We start from the raw sequence: 22,093 nt of genomic DNA on the forward strand, positions 1-22,093 counted from the left end.
GTATTGAAGTCTATGTACCCAGAGGAGGACGGAAACTTGCTGTCCTCCGCCTACACCATGGTGCTACCCTACAGAGTGCTGCTGAAGCTACTGTTGACATTCATTGCAAAACAGTGTGTTTTAATAAATTATTTTGTGATGTGAATATATTTAGTATAGTTTTACTATTTATTTATTTTGAAATTCAATGAGGAGGATGTTCCTGCCCTTCCTCCTCTGAGGAGCCTCCACTGATATACACATACACTATTCATCCCATTACACTTAAGTTATGTTGCCCATGGACAACTATGCATGGAGCAAGTCTGGGTTTCCCAAAAGCATCATAACACTAAAATCAAATCAAATGTATTTATATAGCCCTTCCTACATCAGCTGATATCTCAAAGTGCTGTACAGAAACCCAGCCAAAAACCCCAAACAGCAAGCAATGCAGGTGTATAAGCATGGTGGCTAGGAAAAACTCCCTAGAAAGGCCAAAATATAGGAAGAAACCTAGAGAGGAACCAGACTATGTGGGGTGGCCAGTCCTCTTCTGGCTGTGCCGGCTGGAGATTATAACAGAACATGGCCAAGATGTTCAGATGTTCATAAATGACCAGCATGGTCCAATAATAATAAGGCAGAACAGTTGAAACTGTTTGGCACGGTCCGGTGGACTGGGGACAGCAAGGAGTCATCATGTCAGGTAGTCCTGAGGCATGGTCCTAGGGCTCAAGTCCTCGGAGAGAGAGAAAGAAAGAGAGAAAGAGAGAATTAGAGAGAGCACACTTAAATTCACACAGGACACCGAATAGGACAGGAGAAGTACTCCAGATATAACAAACTGACCCTAGCCCCCCGACACATAAACTACTGCAGCATAAATACTGGAGGCTGAGACAGGAGGGGTCAGGAGACACTGTGGCCCCATCCGAGGACACCCCCGGACAGGGCCAAACAGGAAGGATATAACCCCACCCAGGTTGCCAAAGCACAGCCCCCACACCACTAGAGGGATATCTTCAACCACCAACTTACCATCCTGAGACAAGGCTGAGTATAGCCCACAAAGATCTCCGCCACGGCACAACCCAAGGGGGGGAGGGGGGCCAACCAAGACAGGATGATCACATCAGTGACTCAACCCACTCAGGTGACACACACCTCCCAGGGGCGGTATGAGAGAGCCCCAGTAAGCCAGTGACTCAGCCCCTGTAACAGGGTTAGAGGCAGAGAATCCCAGTGGAAAGAGGGGAACCGGCCAGGCAGAGACAGCAAGGGTGGTTCGTTGCTCCAGAGCCTTTCCGTTCACCTTCCCACTCCTGGGCCAGACCACACTCAATCATATGACCCACTGAAGAGACCCACTGATCATCTTTCGTCCATTTAGTTTCAATAGAATTAAGATGATCTTAGTGCTAAGATGCTTTTGGAAAACCCAGCCCAGGGTGTTATGCCATGCCTTGTTGAGTTTCCCTTTAGTACACTCACGTTGTCATAGCCTACCTTGCTCATTCGACCTGCAGGGTCCATCATTTTCAAATAGCCGACATCTAACATTGAGTAGTTTGACAAGTTCAATTCTACATTTGCTGTTTTGAATATTACAACTGTTTTGTGATAAAGCATACAGATTTGTTTCATCTCGGGCGACTGGGACCATCATACGTGCACGAGCGGCGCGCGCAATATGAGAGCGCGCGTGGAGGCGGTCCGGCTTCTTCAGTTTTCTGTAATCGTTTTTCGGTTGCTACCTTCAGTTAAATAGCAAGGACACGAGTGCGAGCAGACGGTCGTGTGTGTGGATATACTTTTCACCTGGGATTTTAATTCTAAATACTGCATCGACGGTCAGCTGCCAGGTAATATTTTTGCACGCATGTTACTGTCCATGGTATGTGTACAGAAACTAAGTAAATGTCCCGTGAAAGTGGCATTTTCCGATGAGGGGGTGTGGGACGTGCCTCTCTTTGTGCCTGAGCAGCTCAAAGCTTATTGTGGACACTTGAGAAACGTTGGATTCACACATTTCCAAGCTGTTCATTTGGCCCTCGCGTCGACTGGCCTTGACGAGCCCTTGATGCCATGTCGAAGAATCTCTAATACGTGATGTTCTCTGCATATTTTTCCGAGTTTTAAACGCGCAGGCCTCTTCATTTAAATTCCCCATGGCAGAACATGACACAGCGGGTGTTACTTTTTTCCCCTGCAGTGTTATTGATGTTTGTTATGCATTGTTTTTTTGACAGCCTTATTTGTGTCGCGGGCACATGCTATTTGTTTATTTTCTTTTCAGTCGACCGGGGGAGGCTTTCAAATTGTGTTTGACCAATTGCTCAGCTGGGTCCGAAACAACGACAGAAGAAAGTGATACATTGTTGTGTCCTATTTATTGAGGCCCATAGTCACCATGCGCGTCATATTTGATAAATCTAACTATCAATTTTCAGAATTGGTATAATTTCCCCAACGTTGCCAGCTCACACCTGTTTTGCAAGTTGATACATGTTAGGCGAGTGGATACACAAATAGCGTTGATGTCCTTATCATAACACCCCGGGGAAAGATGGTGGTAAAGCACTACTAACGGGTTGCATCTTTCACCGTAACGTTAAATCCTATTCCCCAGGCTTTTATTCGAAACAATATAAACCGATATCACTGACCGTGACAGATAAAAAAAACTTACCTCACATTATTGTCATCAAAGCCTAAGGCGATATCTCAGTCATCTGATGCCCTTTGTCGAGGCACAGGCCTACTGTTCTAGTGTCTCTTTAGCCTACTGAACTCAACTCCCTGATTAGTTGAGTTTTATCGGCTAGTGTCTCTTTCGGTTTATGTTCAATCAATCGATGTGGTCAACTACTCAAAAGGTTCATGTGGTGATATTGAATGAATTGTTTTACATACGACTATATTATCAGTAGGCCTGTGACACTTGACTCTTCCAGTCAAGACATCTTAAACGCATTGTTCTTTCATACTACAAAAATGTGTAGGTGGTTTGTTAACACAGTAATATTGGATCTTCATGAATGAGTTTGAGATCTTAGTAGTTTGTCGAAATATTGATGAGACCTATATAATTACCCCGTTGAGAAAATGTCTCCCTGCTAGGGCAATCAAGTATTCTGTTGTACTCAACCACACCATGGAGGCAGGTAACTGCTGTTGTGTGGTTAGAGAGATGAGCCAGAAACTGGGGGTTACCAGTTTGTATCTGGGGTCCGGCGGGAAGTGAGCTGGCAACCGGTGTGTTGCTGGTATCAAATCCTAGATGCCATTGCCTGCTGTTGTGCCCTTGAGCAAGGCATTTAACCCCCACAACAACAGCACCCTGGGCGCCCAGTGTGGCAGCCCCCCACACCTCTCCCCCCAAAAACCTGTATGTGTGTCTTTCGGAGGGGTTGGGTTAAAAGCGGAAATCAAATTTCGGTTGGACCTTGTGTGCAATTAACCAATACAGTCAACTGACCAAAGTGCCTTGCTCAAGGGCACAATGGCATCTTAATCTTAACCTGCAAAACAGCACAATGACTAATAAAATGATAGACTGTGCAACCTTGGAACCCTGGCAGTCCCCCCAAAGTAATTTATTTGAAAAGGCCTGGGAAGGCTAACATACCGTTACACCACTTGTTTATTTTGCATAAAAAACATAATGAAAGATAAAGCTGTGCTGTTTGGTGTCTGTTTCCCAGGGCCAGGATGTCCAGTGAGGTGCAGAGACCGGACGACAGCCCCAGCACCAGTGGGGGGAGCTCGGATATCGAACAAAGAGAATCATCAGTGCCCCCAGAACAGGAGCGGGAACAAGCGCAGCCCAAAAAGAAGGAGACCAAGATCTCCAGTAAAACAGCTGCCAAACTCTCAACCAGTGCCAAGAGGTAAACCTTGAATCTGGCTCAGTTCAGTGGTATTTAAGTGGGGCAAGTTTGAGCACCTTCCTATCCTCAGGGTGGTGCGTTACACTGAGTGTACAAAACATTAGTAACACCATCCTGATATTGAGTTGCAACCCTTTTGCCCCCAGAACAGCCTCAATTCGACAGGGCATGGACTGTACAAGGTGTGGAAAGCATTCCACAGGGATGCTGGCCCATGTTGACACCAGTGCTTCCCACAGTTGTCAAGCTGGATGTCCTTTGGGTGGTGGACCATTCTTGATACACCTAAGAAACTGTTGAGTGTGAAAAACCCAGCAACGTTGCATTTCTTGATGCACTCAAGCCGGTGTGCCTGGCACCTACTACCATACCCCGTTCAAAGGCACTTAAAATCTTTTGTCTTGCCCATTCACTGTCTGAATGGTACACAATCCATGTCTCAATTGTCTCAAGGCTTAAAAATCTTTCTTTAACCGGTCTCCTCCCCTTCATCTATGCTGATTGAAGTGTATTTAACAAGTGACATCAATAAGGGATCATAGCTTTCACCTGGATTTACCTGGTCAGTCTGTCATGGACAGAGCAGGTGTTCCTAACGTTTTGTAGGCTCATTGTATATAACACTAACCGGTCCAATGGACATTAGTATTATAGTCACACTCATGCTATTAATATATCCATTAGATTTAATCCATACAACATATGCAATGAAAGGTCACCCTGTTGCATCTATCGCATCATGACACTGTAATGCCTGTCATTCATCTGACAGGCAGATTACTATGATGACTATGCCCTTGAGTCTTTCCTGGCCGTGTGATGATAAGAGCGGACCAGGAAGCAGTCTGGACTTGCCCTGGTTATCCTTGGTTATAGCATTTTCATAGCGCTTTCCTTAACAAGGTCAGGTGGCCTGAGCCGTAACGATGATGACCATACTTTCATTCATCACACATATCTGTGTGGTTAGTGTTGTCACAAACAGCATTCCCACTTCCGCCCACCTAGTCTTGCCAGTGGAAACACAGATTGATGCGAGGTGATGATAGAATTATGCAACCAGCCGAGCCAGGGATTGGCTGAGACAACAGCACTTTTTTATAACTACCCCTGATATTTGGAACATCTTCCTGATGTGTAGCACACTTATAAGACAGTCCGCTGTGCTCAAACCCAGGGTTTTAGTGTTACGACCGCAACACTGGACACCACAGGTCTCTGTTGATTAAATGGGCTGCAGTTATGTCAGTGATGGTATAATATGTTTCCATGGCGTTTTCCCCCATGCCTGGTTCAACACAGATGGATGTGACACAACATTATGACTGATGGGTTAAATTGCACTGTTGTGTGTGAATCATTACATGTCATCCTTTTTATACGAAGATGTTTATATGATGTTATTAACCCTTCCCTCCGCAGGTGACTGCTGCAGGGTTGAATTTGAAAGAGTAATTGAGAGATGTTGACATTTGTACAGGCCTATTGTAATAACACACACACGCTGATAAACAGAGGTTGCCTCATCATGTTTGTAATGTGCCTGATGCTGCTTCCTCATGGAAAAGTCAGTTTAACAACAGTATGGCACTGTGTGACACCATTAGAGTTGGGTGATATTTGGGGAGACCTCTTATACGATATGCTAATCTAAATATCGTGATATCTGATATAATAGTTTTGCGCCATTAATTACTAAATAATTTCAGACTGTATAATGTTTGTGCATATTTACAATATAGTGACATTCTCATTAAATAACCTTAGCATTTATTTTGTGGGGGGGGGCTTAGTTAATTTATTTAGACATTTTAAACACATTGATACAGCCAAACTGATATAACTGCACAGTTTTCTAGTCTTGCACATCACGATATCGTCTGGCATGTCACAATATATCGTCAATGTCAAATATCACAATTTTTGATTGAATCATATTTCGGCCCAACCCTAGACATAGTAAGCCTACAATGGATTGCCTTGATTGCCTTTGGTAAATTGAGATTTTTATATGTTAACTCATGACTGCAATTTGTGGTCTGGTCTACCTGTATCATCATGTTCTATGGATTTATTAACAACATGATATTTGTGCATTTCATTATCACATGGGGTCAAATGCATTCTGGGAGCTCTTTCAGTTATGTGATTAGAGATATTCATTGCCGCAAAGATTAAAACAGAGTATCATTGTTTTTCAGGATTCAGAAAGAACTTGCAGAAATTACACTTGACCCACCTCCAAACTGCAGGTAAGGAAAGATTGCTCTCTACCAGCATTTATGTGTATTCACCTTGCTCATGTTGTGGCCTTGGGATTTCAGGATATACTGTATTTCTGTTAAGGATTGTTGGTTCTAAGAATGAAGGATGGACTTCAGTCTTTCTGGTTTTACATAGGCGGCCAGGTATTACAGTGGTATATCCTTGTTATGATAAAGATGTTAATCATACACGGAAGAGTGATTTACGCTAGCACTTTTCACAACATTTCTATAGTTTGTTCTATCTATAGTTTGTTCTATTGCACTATTGTAAAGTGGCTGTTCCACTGGATGTCAGAAGGTGAATTCACCAATTTGTAAGTCGCTCTGGATAAGAGCGTCTGCTAAATGACTTAAATGTAGATGTAACCGTATAGGAAACGTACCATTTTAGATCATACGATTTCAGTTTAAATTTTAAAAGAGAACATGTGATTTTAAAAAGTTTTGATTGTCTGTTTGTGACAATGGTTATTGTGTTGTGCTGCCTGTCCTTAAAGGGAGAGATATGGCGGCCAGCTAGCGAGTGGCAGACCGACCACGTGCATCAGCCGCTGGATGACAAAAGGCATCCCTGGGGGATGTTGTGCAGAGGCCTTATTAACTTAAAGAACACAAAGTGACGTTGTCATTGATTATCCTCCCCTGTTTATAACAGCACGGTAATTACCTCAGTCTCAGCATTCAAATGCAAATTACCAGAGAAAATGGAGGCCAGGCACAAGGCAACTGCTGCTTTTTGGCCATTTTAGATTGGTTGTGTTCATTTTATATGCACCTGATAAAACGGCAAAGAGAGATGGCCCTGACTGACTCATCCAGTGCTAAACAGACAGTTGTGTGTGTGGTGCTTTGAACTTATCACTTTAACTGAGTTTCATGTAACACCCTTGCTGAAATGGTGAATATATATATATATGTGTTTGTGTGTGTGTGTGTGTATATGTGTATATATATATATATATATGTAACCTTTTCATTCTAATTCAAAATGTAGTTACTGAAGGGTAAACGAGATATTGAGTATTGGCTCTTTACTCAAGTACTTCAAATAATTTGTTAAATTGGACTTTGAAAAATGAGGTTGTCACGTTGGAAATTATTTTGCTTGGGGCTACATAGGCAGAGTGATTAAAGGCGGCATAATTTTAAAGTAAAACAATCACTAACAGAAATGTACGCAGCCATAAAAATAACTAGTTGTCTGGAAAACAATTAGGTGTTTTAAAGATTATCCTCTCTGTGTATCCCGGGGCTGCATATTCATGCTAATCCCATAACAACTAGGGCCGGGACGATACCAGTATAGCAATAATATGTTTTTCTGCACAAAAAAATGAAAAAACGAAGCAGACCAGACTCTTTGGTCCTTTAAAAAAAAAAACTGCTGTATGTAAAATATTATGTGCTATAGCTTGAAAGTAAATACATGTGACTAAATTTCAACATCAGGGCTGTTTTCCTAAAGAAGTTCAATCCCATTTGTGTTTTGTTTCCTTGCCACGATACTAATGAGTATCGCGATACTGGTATCGTCCCAGCCCCAATAACAACTAAAATAAAATGACTTTTATAACACATCCTAATTAAAATGTTCTTCCACTGTTATAATGGTCTTATTAGGGTTATAGAATATGTATAACAGACAATTTCAATAATCCTTAAGAGTCTATTGATGTTCTTCCGTATCTGCGGTAGAGGGTGGCCGAGCTATAGCATTGTTTGTCAGACCATGAGGCATCCAGAAAATCGGTCTTCTCACAAAAGCGGTTTTGTTCTACGAAGGTTTGGTTCTATCGTGGGACTTGTCTGACGCTAACCCATACAAATGAATGGAGGTAGTTTAGTGAAAACAAAAATAAGGGTTTAAATATGTGTCCAACTAAAATATTTCCTGAGCTTTCTTATATCTCCTAGATATAGGACAGACGCTTGGACCTTATTCCGTAAGATTTTTTGCCATTTATGAATGTGTTATACAGTGTATTTCTATGGTTTCTGGTAGTTAGGGTCAAATTCAATATATTATCAAATAAATTTTAGGGATATATTTGGTGCCTCAAGGGTTCCTAAAATTACAAATCAAATAGCTAAATGATCCATGGTATGACCATCTTAAAATTATTCCATATTTAAGCTTAGTAGATCACCCCCACACACACTTTTTAAAAAGTGAACGTCGATAAGGGCTAAAAAACTTTTTGCTTTGCATGAAAGAGGCTTGACAAAGTCAATGTCATCATTTCTGCCTTACGCATCGCTCACTACCGACCAAGTTAGTCTCAAAGGTTATTCATTTTATTTCACACTGCAAGTGGTGTCACTGTCTATTGGCCCCTTCAGAAGACAGTGTGTGTTGTATTGAAAAGATCACCTCGCTCGGCACATTACACACAGAGCCGGGGCCGGCAGATTTATTTCCTCTCGTCGCTCACCCCACTGAGAGGCCTGCAGTCAGACATCCCCTTTGTTTAAGCAGGGGAGAGTCTCCCAGCCTTATCATCCTGTAAAAGAACATCTCTGGAGATGGCCTGCAAATTGAATCATGAGGTGATCGTAGAAGGTTGAAAGTAATGGTTGATGTGTCGTTGGCTACTGTCTAATCACTTTCTAGTACTCTGCTTTATAACAGTCCTAAGCATCCATGATATGACATTGTCTTTTATCAGTGCTGTTACTAAATATTTGTTAGAAATTGTATTTGTTCCAAGCGTTTTGGAGCCTGTTTTTTGTGGGTTTTTTCAGCATGTGAACACGAGGGCAGTACGATGTTATTCCCAGCTCCAGTTTACTGTCATTATTGTGACAGCTCTCTCACCTTGTCATTGTCACTCATCAAACAAGTTTTTTTTATTAAATTTTTTATTTCACCTTTATTTAACCGGGTAGGCTAGTTGAGAACAAATTCTCATTTACAACTGCGACCTGGCCAAGATAAAGCAAAGCAGTGTGACACAGACAACAACAATGAGTTACACATGGAATAACATGGAATAAACAATGAACAAGCCAATAACACAAACAAGTCACAGTAGAAAAAAATTAAGTCTATATACAGTGTGTCCAAAAAGCATGAGGAGTTAGGCAATAAATAGGCCAAAGCAGCGAAGAGTTACAATTGAGCAGATTAACACTGGAGTGATAAATGATGATGTGTGATGTGCAAGTAGAGATACTGGTGTGCAAAAGAGCTACTGGTGTGTAACAGAGCAGAAAAGTAAATAAAAACAGTATGGTGATGAGAGAGGTAGATTGGGTGGGCTATTTACAGATGGACTATGTACAGCTGCAGCGATCGGTTAGCTGCTCAGATAGCTGATGTTTAAAGTTGGTGAGGGAAATATAAGTCTCCAGCTTCAGCTGCAATTCGTTCCAGTCACTGACAGCAGAGAACTGGAAGAAAAGGCGGCCAAATGAGGTGTTTGCTTTGGGGATGATCAGTGAGATATACCTGCTGGAACGTGTGCTACGGGTGGGTGTTGTTATCGTGAACCGTGAACTGAGATAAGGCGGAGCTTTACCTAGCATAGACTTATAGATGACCTGGAGCCAGTGGGTCTGGCGACGAATATGTAGCGAGGGCCAGCTGACTAGAGCATACAGGTCACAGTGGTGGGTGATATAAGGTGGTTCGGTAACAAAACGGATAGCACTGTGATAGACTGCATCCAGTTTGCTGAGTAGAGTATTGGAAGCTATTTTGTAGATGAGATCACCGAAGTCAGATCTGTAGGATAGTCAGTTTTACTAGGGTAAGTTTGGCAGCGTGAGTGAAGGAGGCTTTTTTGCGAAATAGAAAGCCGATTCTAGATTTGATTTTGGATTGGAGATGTGTGATATGAGTCTGAAAGGAGAGTTTACAGTCTAGCCAGGCACCTAGGTATTTATAGTTGTCCACATATTCTAGGTCAGAACCGTCCAGGGTGGTGATGTGAAACCAGTTTTAACCAAATAGGCTTTGGGCATTGTGATTTCTCTGTCAGATATTTCAAGTATTGCTGTAGATATTTCAAGTATTGCAAACAGCAATGTTTATGTGATGAAACAATGAAAGGGGTCTGGAACAGAATAGCATTTATTCTGACTGAATGTTGCCATTGATGTATAGCCTACTGTAGCACTGGACATGTCTCTCTTGAGGCCAGATGCACACTAATTTGGTTGATTAACACTGTCAGTCTTCAGCACAAATAGCTTCTGCTGGCCTCTGAATCCAAATGGCATGATGTAATGCCCTTAAAGATGCCCAAACCAAACCGTGTCACTTTTTGATGATGTCAGGCAGACAGGCCCAATAGGAAGTGTCTGCACTCAGCAGGATTTATAACATGACATTGTGGACCAATAATACCCACACTTATCTCCATCCCCCTTTAAACGATGGGATCATCTCCACTACTGTGACTGAGTGACTGCTGCTTATTACTGTTGCGTTGGGTCCCTCTGGGGTTCTGTGGGAGTGACAAACTCAGAGCCATTTTTCACAGGCTTTACCAGGGGACTTTTATTTTTTAATTTACCTTTATTTAACTAGGCAAGTCGGTTAAGAACAAATTCTTATTTTCAATGATTTTTTTAATTTACCTTTATTTAACTAGTTTAAGAACAAATTCTTATTTTGTGAAATAACTTGATCATTTTCTGAACAGATTTGAACCAAGATTTGAGAAAGACTCTGGAACAGAACATTTATTTGCGAATTTGTGTAGATCGTTGATGGTTTACGACATTTGTTCTCATGCAGCCTGTTCATGACCTTCTGATAATGGTTGTTTCCCAGTAGTGCAAAATACTGTATGTTTACATATTAGGGTTTAATAACAGGAACCAAGTTATCAGGATTTCCCGTTCAAACCCACTCCCGTTTCCCGGGATAAATAACTGTGATCAATTATAATGAATGAACAGCATGATGTGAAATAGAACTGTTAAATTATACAGTGGTTATGGATACAGAGTTTCTGTATCCCAATTTGCCCAGGCTAAAAATACAGATATTTCTGCCCATGTGCAAGATAATTTTGAATGTAGCCACTCCGCTTCCTACGTAGTTGCTGTGCTGGGTGCTCCGCTGCCACTCCCCCCCCTTGATCGCCTTTGTCTGGTCACTGGTGTAGCCTACAAACTTCATGTTGTACACAACTGTCAGGCGAGCACGACACCAACAGTCAGGCTAGCCAGTTATCTGCTGAGTTGCATGCAGCTAGTTAGTCACGCCATGATATCAGCATAAACAAACTCTCCCATTGTCAGACTATTTTCACCGGTCCAGATACATGCTCGGCTTCCCAGAGGTGGAACGCAGCAAGACACCGACACGCAGTCTAATTAGCAATTTCATGTTATTTTTTCATCATTGTGGATATTGGCTAAGCTGCAGTGTTTCCTCTGCAAAAATGTGAAGTGGGGGGGAAATGTTGTGAGGGAATGTCCATATTATCAGGTATGCTATTAGCAAAAAGCATTATCACCATTATCACACAGTCACTCCCCAAACATTATTATTATTATTATTATTATTACCAGAGTTACATTTAGCATTCATGTGCTGAACTTTTTTTAAATGGTGCAGTTTGCATATTTATAAGTTGAGAAATACAAGTAGGAATGGAAGGCTGGGATCCCCCTCTATTTAACAAATGCCATTAAAGCTGCTCTTTTCCCAGCTATTGCAAGAATTGTTGTGCATTGACTACTTGTCAAAATGCATGTTTCCCCATAATTTGAATGTGCCTCGAGAGGAATATTTATCTTGCATAGAACACACAACAACAAGCCGACTAGGTAAATAGAAACCATTCTACTATGGGGTTGTCTGACATTTTTTATTCATTACATTTTTTGTTTGCAGAGGACTGTTCTATCATGTTCAAAGTGCACCTCGGTAGAATCTTTTTTTTCATTTTCCATATTTCTTTGCCGTGGCCTCAGTGCCACAGCTTAATGACTGCAGTGGAAACAATGCTAAAGTCACCAGGAGGCAGACAGGAACTACAATATGGCAGCAGTTAAAGATTAGCCATCGTCACACACAGCGCTGATAGTTTTTTTCCAAAGTATAGGGACTGCTTCCTGCTTGTGCAACTGCAATATCCGTTCCGACAGACAGAAGGTTATAGCCTTCATCATATATGTTTTCGAATGTTTGTTCAAATCGCAGCAGGGTTTTTATTTCAACTGTTCAGAAATATGAGGTAGAGACGGGCTACATCAACATGGCTAAGAAGAGGGTGAGTAAAGAGCGAAACATCAAGGGAGGGGGTAGTGTGAACAGCTACGTTAGAAAAACAAATGTTTGTGTAAAATAACACATGCGCAAAACATGATCAGGCTCCTTAGCTTTGAGAAAGAGGGTTTGCTGGAGCGGGGCATGGGCGAAGACTCCGTATCCATAGCTACGGCCTAAAAGCTAATTTATGCTTGATCCGAAAATGTGGTCGGAGACGCCATATGGATGGTGTGACGCAATTGCGGAGCCCCCAGAGACATGCCAGAGGCCATTGAGCTCCTTACTGCATCTCTGTGCGCCGGCCAAATGGTGTAACAATGCGGAGGGCCCCGTATAGCTCTGCATTGACATGGTTGGTTGGCGGGAGGTCCTGTAATAAAACAAACTCAATTCCTTCACAACAGCTCTGCGCTGCTCCACGAAGCGCAAGAAGTATGAATGCCTGACTTCTGCATAGGACTTATCACCCTAAATGCTGCACGACCAATGCAGACATCAGATGCAGCTCCTTTAAATGATATGCAATGTCTAAATCTGTATTCTCTACGGCTTTCTCTGTTCTGCTATCTGCATGATCAATCGTCAATGCTCAGGGTAGGGACAGACCATGCGTCTCATACATAACCTGTTCTACAGTAAATATTAGACCTAATATCTGATTGTCTAATTTACACATCTCCATCAGGCTTTTGGGGGTCACTTTTATTTTTTTATTGTAAAGATTAATAGCCTAGGGTTAGGGTTCCATTCAAATTGAATCCAACATAAATAATCCTGTTCTCAATTGATATCTACAGTGAGCTCCAAAAGTATTGGGACAATAGCTGAGTTTCTTTCCAATTGGTGACAAGTTTTCATGCAAATATTCAAAAGAAAATCATAAAAGCAATATGTGCAATTTCCCACCAGAGATTAGTTTCCATCAAATTGACTTATTTCAGATAAAAGGCTGTGCATAGTGACTTAGTGCACATAAAAAAAAAAACATTTTACAGTGAAATTCCCATGTACAAAAAAATAATAATAATTGCATTTAACTTTGATGGTTTTCTCTAGAGGTGCGCTCTAGCCAACATCGCTATCTGTATGCTATTGACTAAATCATTCCCCCCCCCCCTCATCGATCTACACACAATACCCCATAATGACGAAGCAAAACTTTTTTGTTTGTTTTGCAAATGTGTGTGTGTGTGTGTGTGTGTGTGTGTGTGTATAATATAAATAATCACTGCCAAATGTACTTCAACAACGTACTGAGTAAAGGGGCAGAATACGTCTGTAAATGTGCAGGTTTTCATCAAGGATCGCTCTGTACTTAGCTCCGTTCATCTTTCCCTCTCTTGACTTGTCTCCTAGTCCCTGCCACTGAAAAACATCCCCACAGCATTATGCTGCTGCCACCAACAAGCTTTACTGTAGGGATGGTGCCAGGTTTCCTCCAGACGTGACGCTTGCCATTCAGGCCAAGAGTTCAATCTTGGTTTCTTCAATCCAGAGAATCTAGTTTCTCATGGTCTGAGAGGGTCTTTTAGGTGCCTTTTTGGCAAACTCCAAGCAAGCTGTTATCTGCCTTTTACTGAGGAGTAGCATCTGTCTGGCCACTCTACCATATAGGCTTGATTGGTGGAGTGCTGCAGAGATGGTTTTCTTTCTGGAAGGTTCTATCTCCACAGAGGAACTATGGAGCTCTGTCAGCGTGACAATCGGGTCCTTGGTCACCTCCCTGGCCTAGGCCCTTCTCCCCCGACTCCTCAGTTTGGCCGGGAGGCCAGCTCTAGGAAGAGTCTTGGTGGTTCCAAACATCTTCCATTTAAGAATGGTGGAGGCCACTGTGTTCTTGGGGACCTTCAATGCTGCAGACATTTTTTGGTACCCTTCCCCAGATCTGTGCCTCGGCACAATCCTGTCTCGGGCCTCTACGGACAATTCCTTCGACCTCATGGCTTGATTTTTGCACTGACATGCACTGCCAACTGTGGGACCTTATATAGACAGGTGTGCGTCTTTCCAAATCATGTCCAATCAATTGAATTTACCACAGGTGGACTCTAATCATGTTGTAGAAACCTCTCAAGGATGATCAATGGAAACAGGATGCACCTGAACTCAATTTCAAGTCTCATGGTAAAGGGTCTGAATACTAATGTAAATAAGCTATTTCTGTTTTTCATTTGTAATACATTTACAAACATTTCTAAAAACCTGTTTTTGCTTCATCATTATGGGGTATTGTGTGCAGAATGAGGGGGGGTATTTTATCAGTTTTAGTATAAGGTGCTAACATAAGAATGTGAAAAAAGTGAAGGGGTCTGAATAGTTTCCGAACGCACTGTATAGACATGGTGAGATTATTATAGACAAAGGGGCAAGATCATTTTATTTTTCAAACCGCAGCCAAGCAGTGATCATCATGTCACCAGAATAAGACCCTAGACGTTTATTGGAAAGGATCATCAAGCTCATTACCTTGCACTTTCACCACCATGTGAAGTTCATCATAATTTATTTCATCAGCCATCTGTAGCCTAATAAATTGCATGCTTTCCCAACAAGTCGTAGTGGGAGTACCACACGTCATCGCATTACTCCAAGTTTACGTCGATATGAAGGTTTATATCAATTTTTGAGCAGAAAAGCATTTCCACCGACATTTGTCGCACAATTCATTTTACAGACACAAAAGATCTCACCTTGTCTAGCATATTTGGTTTTGTCACCGAAAAATGTCATGACATATTTTTTTATTTTTTTTACCTGGTGTACAAAAGTGCTGTAGTCTCTAAATGGGTCACCCAATATGAATGAAAATACCCTCAAATTAAAGCTGACAGTCTGCATTTTAACCTCATAGTCATTGTTAATTTCAAATAGAGAGTGCTGGAGTAATGAGGCAAAGCAAAACAAAAATGTCACTCTCCCAATACTTTGAGATCACATTATATTCAGTGGCTTGGGAAAGTATTCACCTCCTTGGCATTTTTCTATTTTGTTGCCTTACAAGTCTATTGGGGTATGTCTCCATAAACTTGGCACATCTAGCCACTGGGATTTTTGCCCATTCTTCAAAACAAAACTGTTCCAGCTCCTTCAAGTTGGATGGGTTCCGCTGGTGTACAGCAATCTTTAAGTCACACCACAGATGCTCAATTGGATTGAGGTCTGGGCTTTGACTAGGCCATTCCAAGACATTTAAATGTTTCCCCTTAAACCACTCAAGTGTTGCTTTAGCAGTATGCTTAGGGTAATTGTCCTGCTGGAAGGTGAACCTCCGTCCCAGTCTCAAATCTCTGGATTCCCACAAGAATTTCCCTGTATTTAGTGCCATCCATTCCTTCAATTCTGACCAGTTTCCCAGTCCCTACTGATGAAAAACATCTCTACAACATGCTATCACCACCATGCTTCACTGTGGGGATGTGTTCTCAGGGTGATGGGAGGTGTTGGGTTTGTGCCAGACATAGTGTTCTCCTTGATGGCCAAAAAGCTCAATTTTAGTCTCATCTGACCAGAGCACCTTTTTCCATATGTTTGGAGAGTTTCCCACAGTTTCCCTGGGGCGGCAGGGTAGCCTAGTGGTTAGAGCGTTGGTCTAGTAACCGGAAGGTTGCAAGTTCAAACCCCCGAGCTGACAATGTACAAATCTGTCATTCTGCCCCTGAACAGGCAGTTAACCCACTGTTCCTAGGCTGTCATTGAAAATAAAAATTTGTTCTTAACTGACTTGCCTGGTTAAATAAGGGTAAAATAAAAATAAAAACATGCCTTTTGGCACACACCAAAAGCGTTTGCTTATTTTTTTCTTTAAGCAATGGCTTTTTTTCTGGCTACTCTTCCATAAAGCCCAGCTCTGTAGAGTGTATGCCTTAAAATGGTCCTATGGACAGATACTCCAATCTCCGCTGTGGAGCTTTGCAGATCCTTTAAGGTTATCTTTGGCCTCTTTGTTGCCTCTCTGATTAATGCCCTCCTTGCCTGGTCTGTGAGTTTTGGTGGGTGGCCCTCTCTTGGCAGGTTTGTTGTGGTGCCATATTCTTTCCATTTTTTAAATAATGGTTTTAATGCTGCTCAGTGGAATGTTCAAAGTTTCATATTATTTATAACCCCACCCTGACCTGTTTGGAGAGCTCCTTGGGCTTTGTGGTGCCCCCTGCTTAGTGGTGTTGCAGACTCTGGGGCCTAATTTGTTCTGAAAGGTGAGTGACAAGTGTATATATATATACTTTGCACACAGGTTGACTTTATTTAACTAATTAAGTGACTTCTGAAGGTAATTGGTTGCACCAGGTCTTATTTAGGGGCTTCATTTCAAATGGGGTGAATACATATGCAGGCACCTCTTTTCTGTTTTTTTTTTTTTTTACCTTCACCAATTTGGACTATTTTGTGTATGTACATGAAATACAAATAAAATCCATTTAAATTACAGGTTGTAAGGCAACCAAATGCGAAAAACGCCAAGGGTGATGAATACTTTTGCAAGGCACGGTATATGATGTCATAGCCTGCCTCTTTTAGGTAATACATTCAATGGAGTATTAGCTCTCCAATGGCTTCTCCTTAGCTTTTGTGGAGCCCCACGAAAAGCTAGACTAGAATAGCTTGTTTTGCTGAAAGTTAAATACAGCAGCCAAAATAACTTCTGGGGAGTTTAAAAGGAGAAAGAGCACTCTTGATGGCGATAGGCTTTAGCGGTTATTTCTTCATAACCATTCTATGTTTGTGAAGAGAAGCGAACGCCGTCTGCATCTTAGTCATTGTTCAAGCATGTCATTACAATGATGATGAGGGGAGAACCAAGCGTATTTCATTTAACTGTTGAGAGTGACGAAGGAATAAAGGAACAATTGAGCGTGAAAGAGAAGGTAATACAACATTAGGGGAAATATTATGAAAGGTAGGCTAATGCATCAGTTTACAAATGATCAGTGCTTGACTTGGGCTGGGGCTGTACGGAGCAATGTACATGCACCTGTCATTTTTGGAGGAATTGCATACCAGCTCCTCTTTAAAACAAAGTATCCTATCGCTGGCCCAGATTCACACATCGAGGCTAATCAAAGTGGAATGACTGCGGGATCTGCATTGAATAGCAATGGAGAATGGGCATTCCTTTCTGATTCTGCTTTGTTCAAGTTTATTTGCTGCTTGTCTGTGAATCTCTGGGTGACAGTGGGCTGTTTTGAGATTGCGCAGATTGAAAATGCGCCGACATAAATGCACATGCGCTGCTCCAAATGATCAAATGAGGGTTTGTAAGGTCATGAAAATTTGTTTCAGAATGTTTTGTTAATGTAATTCCTCAAGGCACGCGTTTAAATATTATCAATCACTCACTTAAAAATCGACATATCAACCATCATTGGAATGACCCTTCAGTGTGTGTATGCCAGTGCGAGTGGGCCGTTTCCCAAGGATAGAGATTCCAGCAGCAGGTATAACATGACAGACATATTACATAACTTGTAGCAGTTATGTTTTAAATTGGCTATCTCGCAAGTTAACTAACTAAGCTTTATTGTCATTGTTGCCTTTCCACAGGCACTGTGGATAGCCTAAAATAAAACTGCTGGAATTGCCCTCTATTTAACAGTAGCCATATAATTGCGACAAATAATGTGCATCTATCTCCCCTGAAACATTAATATTTTAGCCGAATATAAACATGTCTAGTTAGATGACAAAGATATTGGTTTGTAATGTTGAAATATTGGCAACCATCCTCCAGGATAGCTACTGGGTGTGCAGGCTTTTTGTTCAAGCCCAGGCCTAAATGCCACATCGACTGCTCAACATGATCTTGATAAGTAGACTTGGGTGGTTCAGGGCTGAATCAAAAGCCAAGCCTGCACACCCAGGAGCTCTCCAGAAGAAAGGTTGACCACGTGTTGACAACTTGACTGACAGTGGAGTTCTACTTTGTGAGGGGTTAAGCGCCTTGATCATGGGCACAACGGCAGGATATGGTAGGTCAACATGGGATCAGACACGGCTGCCTTCCAGTCAATAATGCTTACTTTTTCATGTAGGCTATAGTAATGGAAATTTGGTTAAAAGTGTATAAACCCTTAACGGAGAACAATCGGAGGTCTCAATAGCATAATGTCATTTTGTGATTTTAGATGAAAAACGTCTAATGGACCAACTTGGGAAAAGACAGCGCCTGCATTCTTTCATCCCAGTCAAGCACGGCTAATTATACAAATTGTAAATGGACCCTATTATATTTCAAAATCAAAATCCTTTTAGTGTAAAACTGGCATGTCCTGATGGCCCAACATCTGTAGGATTACAACATAAACATCAATGATCAAATTCCCTATCATAATGTCTGGGTTTGGTTTTTACAATGTGGGTGTGGCCTGGTGTGTTTTGGTGGTTTAGTGATAAACATCCATGGCATTACAACATAAACACATCGCTGATCAGTTTCACTATCATGACCAATGTCTGGGGTGGGATTTGTTTTATTTTATTTTGGGGTTTCTGCGTGCATGTCTTCCACCAACATTGCGTGTTCTCTCCCAGCTTCATGGTTCGAACGAGGTGCATAGTTCCAGTCCATATAATACAGTACAGTAATACAGTCCAAGATTACTGGAGCTTGTTTCATTTGTTTACCCAAGAGAGCAAACATCTATGGGCTTTTATGTTTTTCTGTCGTGCGTAATGTGCTGCAGCCTATCATATGTACACCTATTGGATAACGGCACAATCATTGGTGCTTTTTGGGGTTAGGGCTCCTAAAATATGTTTAATGTAGAGCTCATCATCTGGCTCAGGTAGCATCAGGTTTGAATTTTTAAGCTTTAATCAAATCCAGACATATTTATATGCTTTATAATGATACTTCTACTTTTGGCGGGAAATTCCGGGTTACTCGGGAGAAAAGTGATTTAATCTTGGGATGGAACATTTTGTAAAATACAGGGAACATATTAAACCCTAGTACAAATACAGGATCTTAATTTGATCAGTCTTTTGTTGCTGAGAATTGATTTACATAAACGAACACATGGTTATATTAACAGTATTGCACTTTTTCATGTAGCCTACTTTTGGCCAGCTAATAGCCTAACCACTCATCAAGCAACATTATGTACTAAACGTTCAAATCCTTTTGCAGCAGGATTATTTTGCTGTGACAATATAGGTCAAACTGAGATCCTACACCTGTACATGCAGTACATGATTTCAAATGTTTCACCTCATCTGCTATTGACAATAGTATAGCATCTGTTGAACTAGGCATGTTCTAATGAAGTGGGGTCATGTTGTTTTGTGACTAAAGGTAGCATGCTCTGTTCCAGACCTCAGACATCATCTCATGTTAATGTATCCTTATTGCCCTTCACCAAGGCACTTGTTTGAAAGCTAACTCCGCCTGTCTTGATTCATGCGTATCATTGGATTCTCAATGTCCTCGTTTGTGCAGCGCTTCCCACAAACATTTGTCCCAAATGTTATTAATGTTTTCTAGGGGACAGCAAGTGTGACACATCACGTGGCCACTCTATGGTGAAGTCTAGCCATTACACAATTGGTTCACCGAAGCTGTTCAGGACATTGAGACGGACAGGATGGTAATCCACAGTAAGCAAACAGTGAAATATTGACAAAGGAACAAATAACTCCAAAGTAAACAGTTGCTCTTCGATTCCATTACCATTTTGGCAGGGATACCATCTCAAAGTTTAATGGGTTTCAACGAATTACAAACAATAGACCGTTCGTTCCAAGAGGAATTAGGCTCTATTTTACCATCTCAGTTATTTCTATTGTACAGACACAAATGTACAATGTGTTCATCATAATCGACTGAGATTTCTGGTGGTGACAACTTGTAAATTAAGTGTCATTATTAGATGAGTAATAACCTGAGAACGTATGTAAATGAATAATAACTTCTGCCATGTTGGCACAAATGTGGCTTAGGCCTAAAATATTTAATCAGCTGGAAAAACGTTTTAATGAGGTAATACAGGATACCGATAAGGCTGTGACAGTCATGGAATTTTGGATGCTGGTAATTGGCCAGCCAAATGACGCGGTCTCTGTAATAAAACAAAAATAAATTTATATATTTGTTTGGGGGGGCACATTTTTCCTTTCCACATTTTCTCCGTTCCCGGCTCCGGACTGCATGTGCTGCCATAGAAATAGAATGAATAGAACAGGCATCCCCATTCAAATCAATGATTGCATGGGAAGACTGGCGGCCATTGCAAGTGTACCCCTAGGGTAAAAGCAGGAATTGAACACTTTAGGGATGTTAACTGTTAGTTGGCTAGCTGCCGGAAAATACATTTGACCCGTCATGCTTATTGGTCTATAGGTGGATTTGCATAATTTTGTGTAATTTTAATTGGTGCGTGTGTATTTTCGTAAATCGTCATGCAGTTTATCACACGCGCACAGCATACAGAGCCTAGTTTGAGGAGCGGAACAGCCAACCACCTATCAGACAGCGTAAGAGTTTCTCCTCAAAAGCCTGTAGGCTACTGGAGTGAAACCTGCTTTTGTAAGCGCAGTCATTGCGGCACAAATAACAATTCCAAATGCAATCGCGTGATAACTTTGGTGGCCACGATTAAATGAAAAGTAGCTATTTTTATTTCTCAATCTCAACTCGTAATTCGGACGCATATGTTATAGCCTGCCTACCGTTGACTATCAAAGGTCACCCACTACTTTGCCATGTGAGCTTGAGGTGGTATAATTGTTTGAAACCTGAACGTTTTACATTACTTCAAATAATGAGGCATGTGAAAATCAAGCCGTGGAGGCAATTATTTTATAGACTTCCTCATGCCATTAACCAGCATTTATCTCTTGTTCTATTTTTTTTATTTTTTTATATTTTTTTCCACCTTTATTTAACCTGGTAGGCTAGTTGAGAACAAGTTCTCATTTACAACTGCGACCTGGCCAAGATAAAGCATAGCAGTGTGAACAGACAACACAGAGTTACACATGGAGTAAACAATTAACAAGTCAATAATACAGTAGAAAAAAAGGAGAGTCTATATACAATGTGTGCAAAAGGCATGAGGAGGTAGGCGAATAATTACAATATTGCAGATTAACACTGGATTGATAAATGATCATGTACAGGTAGAGATATTGGTGTGCAAAAGAGCAGAAAAGTAAATAAATAAAAACTGTGGGGATGAGGTAGGTGAAAATGAGTGGGCTATTTACCAATAGATTATGTACAGCTGCAGCGATCGGTTAGCTGCTCAGATAGCTGATGTTTGAAGTTGGTGAGGGAGATAAAGGTCTCCAACTTCAGCGATTTTTGCAATTCGTTCCAGCCACAGGCAGCAGAGTACTGGAACGAAAGGCGGCCGAATGAGGTGTTGGCTTTAGGGATGATCAGTGAGATACACCTGCTGGAGCGCGTGCTACGGATGGGTGTTGCCATCGTGACCAGTGAACTGAGATAAGGCGGAGCTTTACCTAGCATGGCCTTGTAGACGACCTGGAGCCAGTGGGTCTTGCGACGAATATGTAGCGAGGGCCAGCCGACTAGAGCATACAAGTCGCAGTGGTGGGTAGTATAAGGTGCTTTAGTGACAAAACGGATGGCACTGTGATAAACTGCATCCAGTTTGCTGAGAAGAGTGTTGGAAGCAATTTTGTAGATGACATCGCCAAAGTCGAGGATCAGTAGGATAGTCAGTTTTACTACGGTAAGCTTGGCAGCGTGAGTGAAGGAGGCTTTGTTACGG

At 41.6% G+C, this 22,093-nt stretch overlaps 1 protein-coding gene across 1 annotated transcript in view; it reads left to right on the top strand.

Moving 5' to 3' along the window:
- The first annotated feature begins 1,692 nt into the window (after nt 1-1,692).
- The window catches only part of LOC135522307 (ubiquitin-conjugating enzyme E2 E2), a 35,216-nt gene continuing 14,815 nt past the window's right edge, over nt 1,693-22,093 (top strand). The window contains exons 1-3 of the mRNA XM_064948438.1: nt 1,693-1,844; nt 3,687-3,872; nt 6,074-6,124. Coding sequence (XP_064804510.1) covers nt 3,694-3,872; nt 6,074-6,124 — 230 coding nt within the window. The 5' untranslated portion in view covers nt 1,693-1,844; nt 3,687-3,693. The remainder of the gene's footprint in view (nt 1,845-3,686; nt 3,873-6,073; nt 6,125-22,093) is intronic.

This window comes from Oncorhynchus masou, chromosome 30, assembly GCF_036934945.1.
Source record: "Oncorhynchus masou masou isolate Uvic2021 chromosome 30, UVic_Omas_1.1, whole genome shotgun sequence".
NCBI lineage: Eukaryota > Metazoa > Chordata > Actinopteri > Salmoniformes > Salmonidae > Oncorhynchus > Oncorhynchus masou.